The sequence below is a fragment of the Lissotriton vulgaris genome, chromosome 7 (assembly GCF_964263255.1).
Source record: "Lissotriton vulgaris chromosome 7, aLisVul1.2, whole genome shotgun sequence".
Classification (NCBI taxonomy): domain Eukaryota; kingdom Metazoa; phylum Chordata; class Amphibia; order Caudata; family Salamandridae; genus Lissotriton; species Lissotriton vulgaris.
The window spans coordinates 1,680,746,496-1,680,762,760 of NC_141695.1; the positions used below are offsets into that span (position 1 = coordinate 1,680,746,496).

Here is a 16,265-nt window from a genome sequence, read left to right on the forward strand (position 1 = left end):
GCCTCCCGCCCGGGGCACCGCACCCAAACCGACAGACCATGCACGCAACCTGGGCTTCATCCTGGACTCCTCCCTCTCCATGACCAGGCAAGTCAACAACATCTCCTCGGCGTGCTTCAACATCCTACGCATGCTACGGAAGATCTTCTGGTGGATCCCCACCGAGACCAGGAAGACCGTCACCCAAGCCCTCGTCACCAGCCGACTGGACTACGGCAACGCCCTCTACGCCGGTACCACTGCCAAGCTCCAGAAGAGACTCCAGCGGATCCAGAACGCCTCAGCCAGACTCATCCTCGACATCCCATGAACCAGCCACATCTCCGGACATCTGGCTCCCCGTCAACAAAAGAATCACCTTCCGCCTCCTCACCCACGCACACAAAGCCCTACACGACCAAGGCCCGAGCTACCTCAACAGCCGGATCAACTTCTACGCTCCCAAACGCCACCTCCGATCAGCCAACCACGCCCTCGCCGCCGTCCCCCGCATCCGAAGAGCGACTACAGGAGGAAGGTCCTTCTCCTACCTGGCCGCCAAGACCTGGAACTCCCTCCCTCCCGACCTGCGCCTGACCCAAGACCACCTCTCCTTCAGGAAGAAGCTGAAGACCTGGCTGTTCGAGCAGTAGCGGCACAACTCCCCCCCCCCCCCTAGCGCCTTGAGACCCTACGGGTATGTAGCGCGCTCTATAAGTGTCATTGATTGATTGATTGATTAAAGCATTTTCTTTTTAAAGTGCCATCGCTCTTACGCCACTGCCTTTCGAGGTGGAGTCGCTAGAGCTTTGCCGCTTTCATCATTGAACTACACAGCACGACTAGAAAGAGGCTGCATCATTTGAGTACGTTATGGGACATATACATCATGGGCGTGCTGCAACCAGTTAAAAAAGCCCACAGATGTCTGTTCAACAAAAGGGTTGAAGACTGGGCAGGTTTCACGGTGGGTGTTAGCTATTTCCTGGTTATTCATCCTGCCTCAGACGTGGAAGGTGCTTGGGTATACATTACTCAATGCAGCGCTGGTCCACAGAAATACCGCAAATATAATGTTGTGATCTGATCATAGGCAAGGGAGTACCGAGACCTTCTTTATAGGTGTGTTGTGTGACTATACCAAAACCAATGCATGCCCCTTATTTGTACCTGTTGTACAAAAGATAAAGAAGACATGAGGTCAAAGAACTCTTTGTCCTTGGAATTTGTGGGTGGTTGTTGCACCAAAAGTTAAAATCCCCAACGGCCAACAGATGGTTATAAGAGGTACCAAGGCCGCCAATTAATTAAAGTAATGCTCAGTAAGGATGGGCATGCAGTGCGGTGGCCTATATACGACCATACACACTAGACAGCAAAAGGGAATGACATTTCTACATAATGTCAACTTAGGAACAGTGGTACAGACCGCAACAGACGAGTTAAGGGCATAACAGGGGATAATGGCAATCCCACCACCTCCAAAATATCAAGCATAGACAACTGCTCCAACCAGGTTTATGTAAGACAGAGTATGTCTAGTGAGTTCTCCAGCAAGTAGTACTATGTTTACGGTGGATCTGAGGGGAGCAATATGAGAAGGAGTGACAAACAGAGGAAGGGAGTTGGACAGAGAACAAGGTGAGGCAGGGACCGGAGAACACTCCGCAGAGGAAGGGTTTCCAAGTAAGCCTGCTCTCCACAAGGTCTCAGTAACCTTTTGATCAAGGAAAGGACTGACCTGTTGTAAATTGCAAAGTTCCTAATCTGATTAGTAAAGAAAATGGGCAGGGTTCTTGGCCCCTTATCCCGGTTGGACGCAGACTTTAATGTACCTTTGGCATGCCCACATGTGCTATCCTGCACTTTGATTGAGCTCCTAGTTAGCAGCCACAAAGAACTTTCAAGATGGCGACCAAAAACAATCTAAATAGAGCAAGATAAAGCAGTGAAAACAAACTTTTTAAAGCACACAGTAAAAAACTAGTTTCAAAACTGGAATAACATGAATTACCCAATCTTCATATGTGTCAAACTACTAAAACTGGGTACCCATGAGTGCTCCTCATCCTAAAAATGCTTAAGTGCCTTGTCAGTGGTACTAGGTGGTATAATACATGCTAAAACAGTACAATACAGAAATGTCTGTTTCCGAGTCCCGTCTTTGCCACTCCCTGTCTTGGAACATGCCATCCACTCTTCCATGTATTTACCTGTTCCCTGTTTTCACCCATCTCTGTCTGTCCCCTTTAAATTGAACCCATCCTGTCATCAATCCCATGTCCTTGCCCCATCTCACTGCCCTTTACGGTCTTCACTCCCCTGTCTTCATTGCCTTGTCTCCACCCTATTCTCCCCTACCTCTCCCCACCCATCCATGGTTTAACGCTTCCTTGTCTCTGCCCCCCGGTTGGCACCCCTCCGTCTGCGTCCCTGCCTGCCGTCACTCTTTGTCTTCAACCCAGACTCTACTCATCCGCGCCTTTCACCCTTGCCTTTGCCCACTCTCTTTCCCCGGTCTCTTCTCCCTGCCTCCACCTCTCCATTTCTATACCCCTTCTTGTACCCAACCCCTGTCTTTTCCACCATCTCTATCCTTTCAATCCTCCTGAATCCACTCCCATCTTTGCTCCCTCATGTCTACAACCTTCTCTGCCACCAAACCTCCATGCCTCTATCTTCCTCTGTTTCCACACATCCTTTTTGTCACCAGCCCTCCTTGTATCTACAAAGTCTTTTTGCCTCCACCACCCTTATCCTACCCAGCATCTCTATTCTCCATCCCTCCTTGAATCCAGTCATGTCTCTGTATCTGCACCCCTCTTTGTATCCAACTCCCTTTCTTCGTGTCTCCACTGGTCTTTTTCTCCAGCCACCTATCTCTTTGTCCCTGTCTCTCTCTTCACTCCATACTATCGCCATTGTTACTCTGTATTCAGAACACCTTATCCCCAGCTCCACTCAGGCTCTGCTCCTGCCTGTCTACTTCTTGTATCCTACCCCTACTGTGTGTGCCACTCAGGAAAGCAAAGTATATTGAGGTTAGGATCACTAACTTCTAGACCGGGCTCTCCAATTAACACGAAAACACTGTTTTCTCTTTAGGTTATTCGCATTTATTTGCAGTTCAAATTTTTTCTCTTTCTATTCGTAGATTGAATCTTTACTGTCAATATATATTTCCAACATAATCACATCTTATGTTGTATGAACCATAGTTGAGTTAATCCAAAACTTTACACTTTTCACAATACCCAATGCATTTCGGGTCCAACAAAAGCCGTGACCCTTCGTCAGGGGTCTGAATAAAGAAAAACAAACAGGACCAAATTAATCACCCGGCCACATAAACAACAATGTAAATATCTAGCTCTACCTTTCTCAACACGGAAAACGGAAAAGAGTGTCATAAGAACCCTATTGAGCCCAAGTATAACAATATGACTTTGACTAAACGCTATACAAACGAGCCGAGAGAGGCTCCACCATTATATTCGTGAGCAGAGCTTACGCGTTAGTAGTAGGCTGGAGTTTAAACACGCTGGCGTAACAGTGCGCTGAGAGAAACTTACGAGATTGAACGCGCGTGGGCGCCTCTGTGAAAGTCTGTCGGATAAACACACTCCAACTAGCCGCGCACTCATAGGAAGAACTGTATGTCACGTGATCGCGGTTGCGACCAATGGCGTTGCAACACAGCGGTCACGTGCTCTGAGTGAGTAGGCTTCAAAACAAACAGTGGATAGCTGACAGGTGCGTGAAACATTACAAAAACCTGACACAATAAAGAATAAACATGACAAACGTGGTCAAACGTAATTGTGCAGTGAAATAGCAGAATAAAAGGCAAAGCTGCTGACAAACATAGTCTCATAGCAATTCAACATGTTCTGTAGGGAAATCAGGGTTTAAGCACAAGTCAATGAATCATAAGACCCACGCATGTTCTATTCGATCATTCAACCCGATCGGCTGGGCTGAGTTCAATTTTTTGATCCAAAAAAACTCCGCTTTGAGTCTTTGTTTCACAGGATCCATGTCGGGGCGTTGAAGGATGACCTCTAGAACCGTGAATTTTAACTGTGATATTTGGTGGTTGGATTCATTCCAATGGCACGCTATAGCTGACTTGAGGTTTCTGAGCCTGATATTACTTTTATGTTCTGTGATACGGATCTTCACTTTCCGCTCAGTTTGACCAACATAAACCTTGCCACATGGGCATTTTATTAAGTATATGCAATTCATGGTGTCGCAATTGCCAGAATACTCTAATTCGATGGGAAAACCTTTAGTTGGATGCATCAAGGTGTTGCCACAGATCACATTGTTGCAATGGATGCAATTATAACATTTGGTCATTCCTTTCCAGTTCTTTTTCTCTTTATTGGGAGTATTTAGCAATTCCTTCAAGTTTTTTGATCTCTGATATGCGAAAGTTACATGATCATTGTATATGTTTTGTAAATCCGGCTCATTTTGTACCAAGTGCCAATGTTTATTGATGATTCTTTTGATTTTTGAAGCATCAGTAGAATATTTCAATACACATACAGTTTTTTGCATGGTAGATTTGGTTTTCGGTGTCAATAAATCGATTCTCTTTATTTTGTCGACTTTAGATAGGGCTTGGATAAGAATGTCGTTAGGATACCCTCGTTTTTTGTACTTGGCTGTTTGTTGCACCATAGCTTGTTTAGCTTGTTCTCCATCTGATGTTATTCGCTTTAGTCGAGTGTACTGCGAAAATGGCAAATGTTTTTTCAATGGCTCCGGATGGAAGCTTTGAAAAAGTAGACTTGAGTTTCTATCGGTGGGTTTTTGGAACACTTTAGTGGTGATCTCATGATTGGAAATGTTAATGAGAACATCAAGGTAGGATATTGCATCTTGGGATATAGTGTGAGTGAATTTAATCCTTTCATTTTGATCATTGAGTGCCTTGATGTTGTCTTCCAATGTTTCTCTTGGACCCCGCCAAATTAAGAAAATGTCATCAATGAATCTTTTAAACATGGTGAGACCTTCAGTCCACGTACGGTTGCTCAGTATATGATCATTTTCAAACTTCTGCATAAAGATGTTCGCGTATGAGGGGGCCCCCCCAAAACCCATGGATGTTCCATTGGATTGGTTATAAAAAGCTCCGTTCCATTCAAAATAACTGTGATACAGTGCATACTGCATCAGTTCCAATATCAAAACTCTCTGGTAGTCTTCTAGGTCGCTGTTCAATAAGCTCCATTCCAGAGCTTCAATGCCCTCTTTATGTGGAATTGAAGTGTATAATGCCACGACATCAATCGTGCATAGCCAGTATGTGTCGCTAGGTGATAATTTGACACTGTTTAACATATTCAAAAACGCAGTGGTATCTTTGATATATGTAACACTTTTCTGAACAAGCGGTTGTAGGAATTTATCGACGAACTTGCCGATAGGTTCCGAGATCGACCCGCAGGCCGAGACAATGGGTCTGAAAGGGGGTCTCTTAGGGTCCTTATGTATTTTAGGCAACATGTAAAGTTGCGGTCTCCTGGGAAATTTAAGGTGAAAAAAAGCATGAGTCTTCTGGCTTATCCATTTCATGTTCAGAGCGTGGTCAACGATATTGTACAAAATTTTTTGGTATTCTGCTGTGGGATCAGCTGTGAGTGGTAGATAAATATCTGCATTCTGAACATGCTCATTGACGCTGGATGTGTAGAATTTGGTGTCCATAACAATCAGGGCGCCGCCCTTGTCAGCTTTTTGGAACGTGAGATCTTTGTCATTATTGAGGTTTTTTAGCGTATTCCATTCTTTGATACTTAAGTTTGGTTTCTTGGCTTTGCTGAAGGAAATTTTTTGAATTTCAGACATCACTGACCTCTCAAATGCTTCTAGTGTTTTGTGAGTGGTTGGAGCACAGAAGGTGCTCGGTGGTTTGAATTCTTGATCCCATGCTGGGATCAGATCGGTTTGGCTGGTATCTTTAAAGAAATATTTCAATTTTAAGTTCCTGAAAAACTTAAAGAGTGCAAGCTCTGTCTCTCCAATATTTGACCTGTAAGTCGGTACGAATGTGGTACCTTTGTTTAGTACTGCCAGCTGCATAGAAGTTAATGGTTTCTCTGAGATATTGATGACTAGGTTATCTTCTGTACTTGACTGCGTGTTCGCTTCGCGATTTCCTCTGCTGTTTCTTTTCCTTTTTGCCCTTCTTGTTGCGACGTGGTCGGTGGGGCGTTTGCTGCTGGACTTATGTCTAAAAAAGATGTTTGCGACCCATCTGTTTGACCGGCTGATGTTGCTTCCACTTGTTTGGTGGTTTTCTTTAAGGGTGGTCTGTTTTGCGCAATGTCTCCATCGGATACTACACTTTCTTGAGAAGAGGTGGTTGCTGATTGTTTTTGTTGAGCTTGTGGTTGCCATTTCCTTTTGTTGTAAATTTCAGCCCAAGAGTAAACCTCTTCCAATTTGTAATCTAATGTATCACGACGATACTTGCGGATTTTTCTTTCGTTCACTTCCTTAGCGTATCTGTCGAGTTTCAAGTTTGTTTCCTCCAATAATTTTTCTAAGTCAGGAATGCTGTTCAGTTGCTCTTTCACGGTTTTTATCTCTTCTTCAATTTCTATCAACACTTTTGATAGTTCCTCCACTATTAACAGTATCAAGTCTAGAGAACACTTGTTCAAAATTTGGTACCACTTTTCCAAAAACTTTTTATTGCTTGAACATAGCATCGGCTTGAGCGCTATCCTGAGTCCCCTAGGGATCCTTTGGTTTTTGTGATAATGTATGAGGGTGGTTGCGTGCAACCGTTGATTTATTTCTTTTTTGCTTATATATTCAATTTGCCACTCAGGAAAGCCCCAGGCTCCAACCCTATTTGTATCCAGCCCCCTTTCTTCGTTCCTTCGTGTCTCCACCTGTCCTTTTCTCCAGCCACTTGTATCTCTATCTCTCTTCACTCCATACTGTCGCCACCCTTCCTTTGTGTTCAGCACTCCTTATCCCAGCTCCATTCAGGCTCTGCTCCTGCATATGCACTTCCTGTATCCTGACCCTACTTTCTGCGCCCCAGGCTCCAGCCCTACTTCCAGTGTCCAGTTCCTTTCTTCAGGGCCGATTCACAGAACTAATTGGAGACGAAATCCTAAACGTACTACTTTTGGTATTCACAGAAGGCATTTAGTAGTAGTAAAGTTCGGATTTTGTCTTAAGTTAGGATTTTGTTTTAGGATTTTGTCTTAAAGTAGGATTTTGTCTTAAATTTGGGTTTTAAGACAAAATCCTTGAGACAAAATCCTAACTTGAGACAAAATCTTAATTTAAGACAAAATCTCAATTTAAGACAAAATACTAATTTAAGACTACATCCTAATTTAAAACAAAATACTAACTTAAGACAAAATACTAACTTAAGACAAAATACTAACTTTACTACTACTAAATGCCTCCTGTGAATACCAAAAGTACTAAGTTTAGGATTTTGTCTCAGATTAGTTCTGTGAATTGGCCCCTTCATTCTTTTGTGTCTCCACCCACCCTTTCCTCCAGCCTTTGTCTCTCCACACTGTCTCCATCCTTCCTTTGTGTCCAGCCGCCTTATCCTCGCCTCCATTCAAGCTCTGCTCTGGTCTGTCCACTGCTAGTATCCTGCCCCCGCTCCCTGTGCCCCTGGCTCCAGCCCTACTGGTCTCCAGCCCCCTTCTCTCTAGGCCACCCTCCCATACCTTGGCTGAGTAGCTGTAAGTTCCGGACCTCCTCTCGCACCTGCAGTTGGAGCACCTGTTGAAGCACTTCCTGCCGCTGGAACTCATGGGTAATTCCCATCCTCTGGAGCTTCTCCGCATTCAGCCGCAGCAGAGCCCGACCTGGTGCCAGCAGGAGAGAGAGAGAGAGGGTCGGTTATATCTACTACTAGCACACAGCCTCACTCCAACCTCAGCACAGTTTCAAGAGTTTCTAACCCGCCTAAGTACAGCTTCAACTTGAAACAGATGCAAAATGGCTAGGTATACCAGGCGCACTCTACCACTTCGTTTTAAATGTACAGAGAATAAAATATATAACTTTTCAAACAGTCCATCTGGTGCTTCAGGAGGAGAGGAAGTCAACCATTCCCTCTCAAAGAGTCCAGAAATTGTAATCACAGCTTCTCCATACACACAGAATTTCAAACGGAGGTCGCGTTTCAGAAGTCTTTTATTCCATTGTCTTCAAGAGATGCCCTTATGCCAACACGTGTTTAGTCTAAAGCTGTTTCAGTCACAGCACACTTCATCAGGGCAATGCATCTACAACACAAACATTTAACTCGATCAGGAGTCACCCCGTTCGGTATTAGTATTCTAACCATCACCCGGGTCTGTAGACCCTGAAACTTCACCAAAGAGGGCCTACGTTTATTCAGAAAGATTTTGTGCTTTCAGTTGGTAGTATTTAAACATATCGTAGGAAAGCCTATAAGTCAAGAGTGTCTAGGTCTCATCCTACCCAAAACTGTGTAATGTTATATAGAGGGCAAAAGCATGCAGTGCCATGTGATATTTATAAAATGCAATGAATTGGTGGGAGGAAGACGGTCTTGTACTCACTATGTCAACTAGAATCAATTATATTTAGAATCCAAAGTATCACACACAAATGTAATAGTTAACGTTTGCGTCTGATACCCGACAGACCCGGGTGATGGTTAGAATACTAATACCGAACGTGACTCCTCCTGATCGAGTGAAATGTTTGTGTTGTAGATGCATTGCCCTGATGAAGTCTGGTGTGACTGAAACAGCTTTAGACAAAACATTTGTTGGCATAAGGGCATCTCCTGAAGTCGATGGAATAAAAGACTTCTGAAACCGCGACCTCAGTTTGAAATTCAGTGTGCATGGAGAAACTGTGATTAAGTACAGCTTCAACTGAACTTCAACAGAATCGATACAAAGCTTCATCACAGACTTCATCAGCCTCAGTACAACTTGCAACCGGTTGCATGCCAACGCAGTAATTATTTTTAAATACACATTTTTATTTAATGTTGAGCTGTCAACATCCTTTTTTAGGTCGAGCTGGCGTTGGAGCGCGAAGCGCTCCCGCCAGCGAGTTCTATAGTCACCGTGTTAACTGGCAAGGGAGATAGAGCTGTGCACGAGCCGCTACTGGCCTGTGGACGAGCCGATTCAGCTCTGTGAACGCGCACGTCTCCGGAAGACGTGCTGCGCCCGAGCCGCCTCCCGCTTGTTTTTTCTGTTGTTTGTTTGCCTACATACGTGGGCAGTTGAATTGCTGTATAATAATTATGTTTTGCTGAAAACAATGAGTTCGCTCTCCGGACGTGCATACACAGCATATTTGTAACTTTTCTTGCCAGTGCTACCCGGCCAAGAGGGACCTGTAATAAAAGTTACAGTCAGGTTGTTTGTGCAATCTAGACTGCTTCGTTGTCACATTTCCCGATGTATAGAGCGCTTGAAAAGGCCACCGCGCTGACTTCACCTCCTGTCTCCCAGAGTGTTTCTGCCCAGCGGCGTCTCAACGTTGGTCAAGCTGATGTCACGTGAGTTCTTTTTTGTGCCTACTCTCCTTTTTCCTCCGATGCTTCTATACCTCGGCCTTACATTTTTCTGATGCTGCTAGAGTCTTCTGTTTGGATGTCAAGTCAGTTAGATCTTCTTGTACGGCTCGTGGCATACAGCCCTCAAACTAGTGTAGACTGTTTTTTCCTTCGATAGCTCAGGTTTCTTACATGTTGTTTTCTGACCCTCTACTTCTCTGTTTCTTCGAAGTTTGTGATCCTGAAACAGCTTTCACTTAAGCTACAAAATGACTAACCATAATTTGAAACAATACTTTGCCCCCTGTTACTGTGGCCATCAATTCTTTCTGACCTCTCCTCACATGTGCCAGCTTAGGCGACTTACATTTGTTTCGCTTATTGTACTAAAAGCTCATCAGTGTCAAGGTGTTTATAACTAATTCGTAGCCTACACTGCACACCCATCCTTTCCTCGGACTGGAGAAGGCCAACAGCCTGTTCGCTATTTTTCCGCTAGCCAAAATGTTTACCATGAAAGTCCATGCCTATAGTGCCCCTTCCCATCCACCAGCAGATTATATTATGTTACATCCTCAGACATTGGCCTTCATTTATTCGTTTACCTGTTTGAAAAGATTATCTGAATCATCTGAACTCGTGTTAACACCTGCTCATCTTGATGGTTTAAAATTGTTACGAGCTTTAACCCTGAGAAAGATGTGTGCGCATCTTAATACTCCTTAGCTGGCACTTCCTGCTATTACTTGTAAATATTCTCAGTCATAGTTTCACATAACACTACCTATCTTTTTAACTCAAATGGGGTTTATCAACGCTCTTTTTAGGTCGAGCTGGAAATTGCTTCCAGCGAAGTATCTAATGTTGTCCGCCTCCTGGTTAGGTCGAGCTGGAAAAAGCAATGCGAAGCATTGCGTCCAGCGAAGTATCTAATGTTGTCCGCCTCCTGGAAATCTGAGACAGGGGTCGGGCACGCGCGGCGATTGGTATCTGTGGACGCGCACGTCCAGGCTGGCGCCGTGCACATCTCCTGCCTCAGATTCCCTGAAGTGCGCAAACACACACATACACACATGCACACACACACGCGCACGCAGGCACACACACACACATGCGCGCATTCACACACACACACGCAGGCACACATCTCTCCCCCCCTTACTTCACTGGAGTCGCACCATCTGGAACACGCCGGGCTTCTCATGGGAGCCCTGCAGAGCACTCGAGCTCTTCTGCCAGGCCAGCACGACGCGGGGCTCTCCCCTTAGGCATGGGAGCCCCGCAGTGCTTTCCGCTGGTCTTCACCCGGGCCCCCACCTGGGACCCGGGACTTCAGCTGCCACTTCGCTTTTGCTCCGGGGCTCGCTACTGAAAACGAAACTTAGGAATGGCGCGCATGCGCGGGCAGCCTCCGGCATAGAGACGGCTCAAGGCACCAAGGGTCATTCTCAGAACTCCAGTAGTGCAAAAGGAGGCGCCTGGTGGACTCGCCTTCTGGCGCTTTGGAGCAGTTGTAAGATTGTGTTAGAGTTGTGTTCCCTGAATGTGTGTAATTTCAGAAACCAATGTTTCTCTTGTCTTCAATGCTCGATTGTAATCGTGCCAACCCCCTTCACTCGGGGAAGAGTTCTCTGCAGGGCCCGGCGGAACCTCCCAGAAACCGGAACCCCATCTTGGTGCCCCAAATTCAACCGCCTTGCCCACAAATCCCGCACCCCCCTCAGGGACTCCTACACCGCCCACCAACACCCGCTTAACAATGCACTCCCAATTCGACCCCCCCCCCTGCAATCCACAACCTCCACAGCGAGCCTCCCGCAGTCTGGGAAAGAATCCCCGCTAACCTAGCTCATGGCACCCTCTGTAGCCCTCTCAAATCTTCACAAATAACCCCAAGCTAGTGGGCGTTTATTATTTTTTATTTAATGTGATTTTATATAGCGCAAACTTTACCCGAAGGTGTCAGAGCGCTTTACATAAGAACCAGTTGCAAAACTAAGGATTTAGGATTACAAGGCAAAACATCCATCTTCTCCGTATGTTGACCAAATTGCCGCCACGCCACACACCAGCACTTGCCCCTACCTGACTGGCGTTCGCAACGCCCACCCTGCACATCAGTTCCCTCGCCCATGACCATCCTGTGCAACCCTCCTCCCAATCACCGTCTATCCCCGGCGTGCCACCTTGCATTTTATTGACCCTGGGACTGGTTTTCCAGAGCAGATGTCTACTAGAATTCCCGCTGATCTACACGCCTGTCTCGCAGTGCCACCAAAACCACTGTGGCAAACGAGGAGGAGAGTGACAACAAGCTGTCCCAGGCTGTGGCACAGCACAAAATATCAAGTACCTATTGTAAAGCGCTCTGGCACCTTCGGGTAAAGTCAGTGCGATGTAAAAGCGCATAAATAAATAAATAAATAAAAGTGCCCAAGCGGGTCCACTCAGATTTCTGGTCCGCTCGCCCCCAGTGCGATAAAAACCATGAACTCCATCAATACAAACGTCCAGGACCGGGTGGCCCCAGAGGCGGTGCTCGCGCTCCAACACAAGCGCAGAACTACACCCAGCGGTAAGATCCAAGCCGCTGCAAACTTGTTTTATATTTCCCCAACTCCACGTGTACATGCGCACCAACCACAACGCATCAAGACTCGCTTTTAAGAACATTTAGGCACGCTTTTGTGTGGATATATTAAACTCGGATACTTCACAGCATGTGTGGCATTGGTAAGTTGTTTAGTAAACTTTAAAACAGTTGTAACTGTGTGTTCTGTTTCTTACCCTTTGCTTTTGTAGCTTTTACCTGTAACCTACACTTAAGTTTCACTACTTGTGCATCCTGCTGCTTTTTTCTTTTTCTCAAGTTACTGATCTGCATTTCGCACATGGTGTAAACGAAAACCCAGACAATTAACTCGTCTTGGATTCCTTTCACAATTGTATGGAGATTTTTAACACGACTGCAGACTTTTAGGCTCCCTTAATTTCTACAAAACAAAGGACAATGTTATCGTATTTATGAACTCAGCTACACCCGTGACCCTAAGAACTGCGTATTTTTAACAACTTTTATAGCGTACTGCATATTGTCATTTTTTTGGGGTAACACATAAAAGTTAATAGTTACCTGGCTCAAGACGCCTTCTTAGTGCCTAAATTATACCCCAAAAAACAGCTGGGGCCGCTAATACGCGTAATTTCTAAACCACATTTTTTATTTTGCATTTTTTAAACACTATGGAGTTAATCCCGTTTTTAGAACATTCAGTGCCACTTTTCACTTACAGGCAAGGCATTTACTACCATAACTTTGGTACCCTGTAAATATAGGTTGGATATAAATGCTGTTCAGTTTCTTACTCAAGACCAAACCTCACATGAATAATGCGGTCTAAAAATGCTTCGTGGCTAATCACATTTGTACAGAATCGAGCCAGTGTCCGTTTCATTTAAAGGGAAGGCTGCTAGAACTAGGACAGTGGAACCCCGTAAATAGAAAACACAGAAACAATACCGATCTCTACAGCCCAAACAAATCTGCAACCAATACTAATGCAATAGGTCTCGCATTTGCGCGAGTTTGAGCTATTGGCATTGCAAATGACAATGCCTTTTATTTATGTTTGTTTTTAAAGCATAAATAAAAGACATTGTCATTTACAATGCCAATAGCTCAAACTCTCAGGAATGCGAGACCTATTGCATTGCAAATGCTTGTTCACACCTGTTATCACCTTCTCACACTAGCCCTAAATTGCAAGCAAACCTTTGAGGGGGGTGAGTCCAGCCAAAGAATCACTACCTGAACAACTCAGAGCTGACCTTCAACACCTCTGATGTGCTAAAGGGATAAGATCTTGGAACTAGAGTCTGGATGTCAGGGTGGGGTCTTGTGCTGCAACCTGGGCAGCCTTTCACAGACTGGTCTGTCAATCATAAACATCTTGGTCTGAGGTATAAGGAAGTCTGGTATTGCAGTCTAGAGAAAAACACCAGAGCCTGTGAGCTCTGGACCGTTCTGGCAGCTCGGACAAGGTTACAGTTAAAGCCATGGACGTAATTTAGGGGTCGCAGCTGCGACCTCTGGCTTGCCCTTTGCTACCCCTAGCACTGCCTTTTGGACCCCTGGCCTCAGAGTGGCAAATACAGTGCCAGGAACATATGGACATCTGGGACGATACTCTTCCTAATTTTCTTCCAATTGTTTATTACACTAATGGTGAATAAATAAAATATATTATTCACTAATAGTGTAATAAAAAAGGAGTACAATAAGCTGGAAATGCCCTTCCATGGCAGCTGAAGCAAGTACATTTTTTTTTTAAATGTATGTTGTATGCATGCTTGAAGGTGAGAGTGTGTTTATGTGTGAGAGAGTGTATATATATGTGGGAATTTGTGTGTATGTGTGTGTAAGTGGAAGTCACAGGGCATGTGATGTCACTTTCTCTACCCCTGGAATTTCAGTGAATTGGCGTCCATGGTTAATGCCCTGGTGTCTCTGTACAATCGAGGGAGTCGGTGTTGGGTCCCCATCTGTATCCTTTGGATTCTTTCACAGAGTGGCCTCTCAGTCAGTCCGAAGTGCCATGTAGGATATTTGTCCATCAGATGCAGACTGAGCAGTACATTTGGAGTCTTGGCACTTTTAATAAGTTTGTTATCAGTCCATATAGTCTTGACAGAGGTTGGGTCCTCTTGGTCAGTAGCTGTCTCTTAGTCTGCAGGTTGACATACACATCACTGAGCTCTTGCAATGCGGCCCAATTATTTTTTTGATAGAATTCAGACATAATTTGTACTGCGCTGCTAATCACCTGTGAGGATATCCAGGCGCTGGGTTGAAGGGCTCAGAGGAAAAGCCAGGTCTGGAGTCTCTTCCTGAATTCTGCCAGCGAGGGTGATGTCCAGAGGTGGAGGGGTAGGCCGTTCCAGGACTTGGCCATGAGGTAGGAGAAAGAACGGCCTCTGCTGTGGCTTCGGCGGATGTGCAAGTTCTGTCCGAGAGCGCCGGAGCGAAGACCTATGAATGGGTGGTGGAGGTTCAGGCGGTGGGTGGTGTATGCTGGTCATGGAGGGCTTTGTATGTGTGTGTCAATATCTTGCATTGGCATCTCTTTTGGACGGGGAGCCAATGGAGGTTCCTAAAGTGGGGGGAGATATCGGTCAGTTTGAGCAGGTTGAGGATCAGTCTGGCTGCTGAGTTCTGAATCATCTGTAGTCTCCTCGTGTGTTCGGTTGTGGTTCCTGCATACAGAGCATTGCCATAGTCCAGTCTGGGGCTTGAGTGTTGGTTCTCCTTGTGGCAATGGGAAACCATTTGAAAATTCTTTGGAGCATGTGGAGGGTGTGGAAGCAGGTGAAGGTGACTGCGTTGATCTGTCGCTTCATGGTGAGCTTGCTGTCCAGGGTGATGCTGAGATTGCGGGCATGATCTTTGGGTGTGGGAGTGGGTCTGAGTTTAGCGGGCCGCCAGGTGTTGTTCCAAGGAGAGGCGTTGTTGCCAATGATCATCACTTCAGTCTTGTCAGTGTTGAGCTTCAGACAATTGTTCTTCATCCAGTCAGTGATGTTCATCATGCAGTTGTTGAAGTTTGTCTTTGGGGTGGTTTGTTTTGCTTAGGATGAGCTGGGTATCGTCGGCATAGGATATGATGAGGATGATGTGGGTTTTGGTAATGTCAGCTAGAGGTGTCATGTAGGTGTTGAAGAGGGTGGGGCTGAGGGATGATCCTTGAGGGATGCTGTAGATGGTGCTCTTGGATTCTCAGGTGAAGGGAGATATGTGGATTCTCTGAATTTCTCCTGTGAAGGAATATGCGGTCCATCTGTGGGTATCTCCTTCGCTCCCGATGTGGTGCAGTCTCTTGATGAGTGTGTGGTTGGATACGGTATCGAACCCTGCGGAGAGATTGAAGAGGATCAGAGCCAACAATTCTCCTCTGTCGAGCAGGGTGCGATGTCATCAGTGGTGGCGATCAGGGCAGTTTCGGTGCTGAGGTAGGCGCAGAGCCCGGATTGGGATGCGTCAAGCAGGTTATTTCTCTCAAGATGTTCAGGAAGCTGCTGGTTGATGGCCTTATCGAGGACTTTGGAGGGGAAAGGGAGCAGCAAGATAGGGTGGTAGTTATGAAGTGCGCTTGGGTCAGCAGAGGGTTCCTTGCGGAAAGGTCTGACTTCTGCGTGTTTCCATGCATCGGAAAACATGGCTGTGGTGATGGATGGGTTGAGGACGATGGTGAGTTGGCGGCAGATGTCCTTGCCTCCAGTGTTGAAGAGGGGTTGGGGGCAGGGTTCTGTTGGTGCTCCTGAGTGAATTGAGTTCATGATGGCTACGGTGATGTGTTTGGTGAGCTGTTCCTTTGCAGTGAGTGGCTGATTGGGGGAGGCTTTGTTGGAGTGAGGAGATGGAGGTCAGTGGGTTGGGGCTCAAAGTTCTTGTAGATGCTGGCTATCTTGTCGCAGAGTTCTTGTGAGGGAGGGCTCATGTTTTCGGTGGCCTTCGAGGAGGGAAACTCTCTGACAATGCTGAAGAGTTCCTTGGTGTGGTTGGTACTTTCTTCGCTGTGGTTTGCTAGGGCATCTTTTATCGCATCTGTGAGTCGCTGGGGGTATTTCTTGAGGGCTGACTTGAAAGTGGCTGTCTGTAGTATGTCTGTTGGTGCACCATCTTCTTTCCAGATGTTTGGAGCAGCATTTCTTGTCCTGAGTTCTGGTCTGTACCAGCTGGCTTGTTAGA

The 16,265-nt window shown here is 45.8% G+C and overlaps 1 protein-coding gene across 2 annotated transcripts in view; it reads right to left on the minus strand.

The window, feature by feature from the left end:
- Positions 1 to 16,265, minus strand: part of SAMD10 (sterile alpha motif domain containing 10) — a 116,818-nt gene that overhangs the window by 13,538 nt on the left and 87,015 nt on the right. Inside the window, exon 4 of one of the 2 annotated variants that reach the window (XM_086932787.1) lies at positions 7,741 to 7,841. In XM_086932787.1, the coding sequence (XP_086788913.1) occupies positions 7,741 to 7,841 (101 nt within the window). Of the gene's footprint in view, positions 1 to 7,700; positions 7,842 to 16,265 lie in introns of both variants that reach the window. The other variant, XM_086932788.1, reaches the window with a different exon arrangement.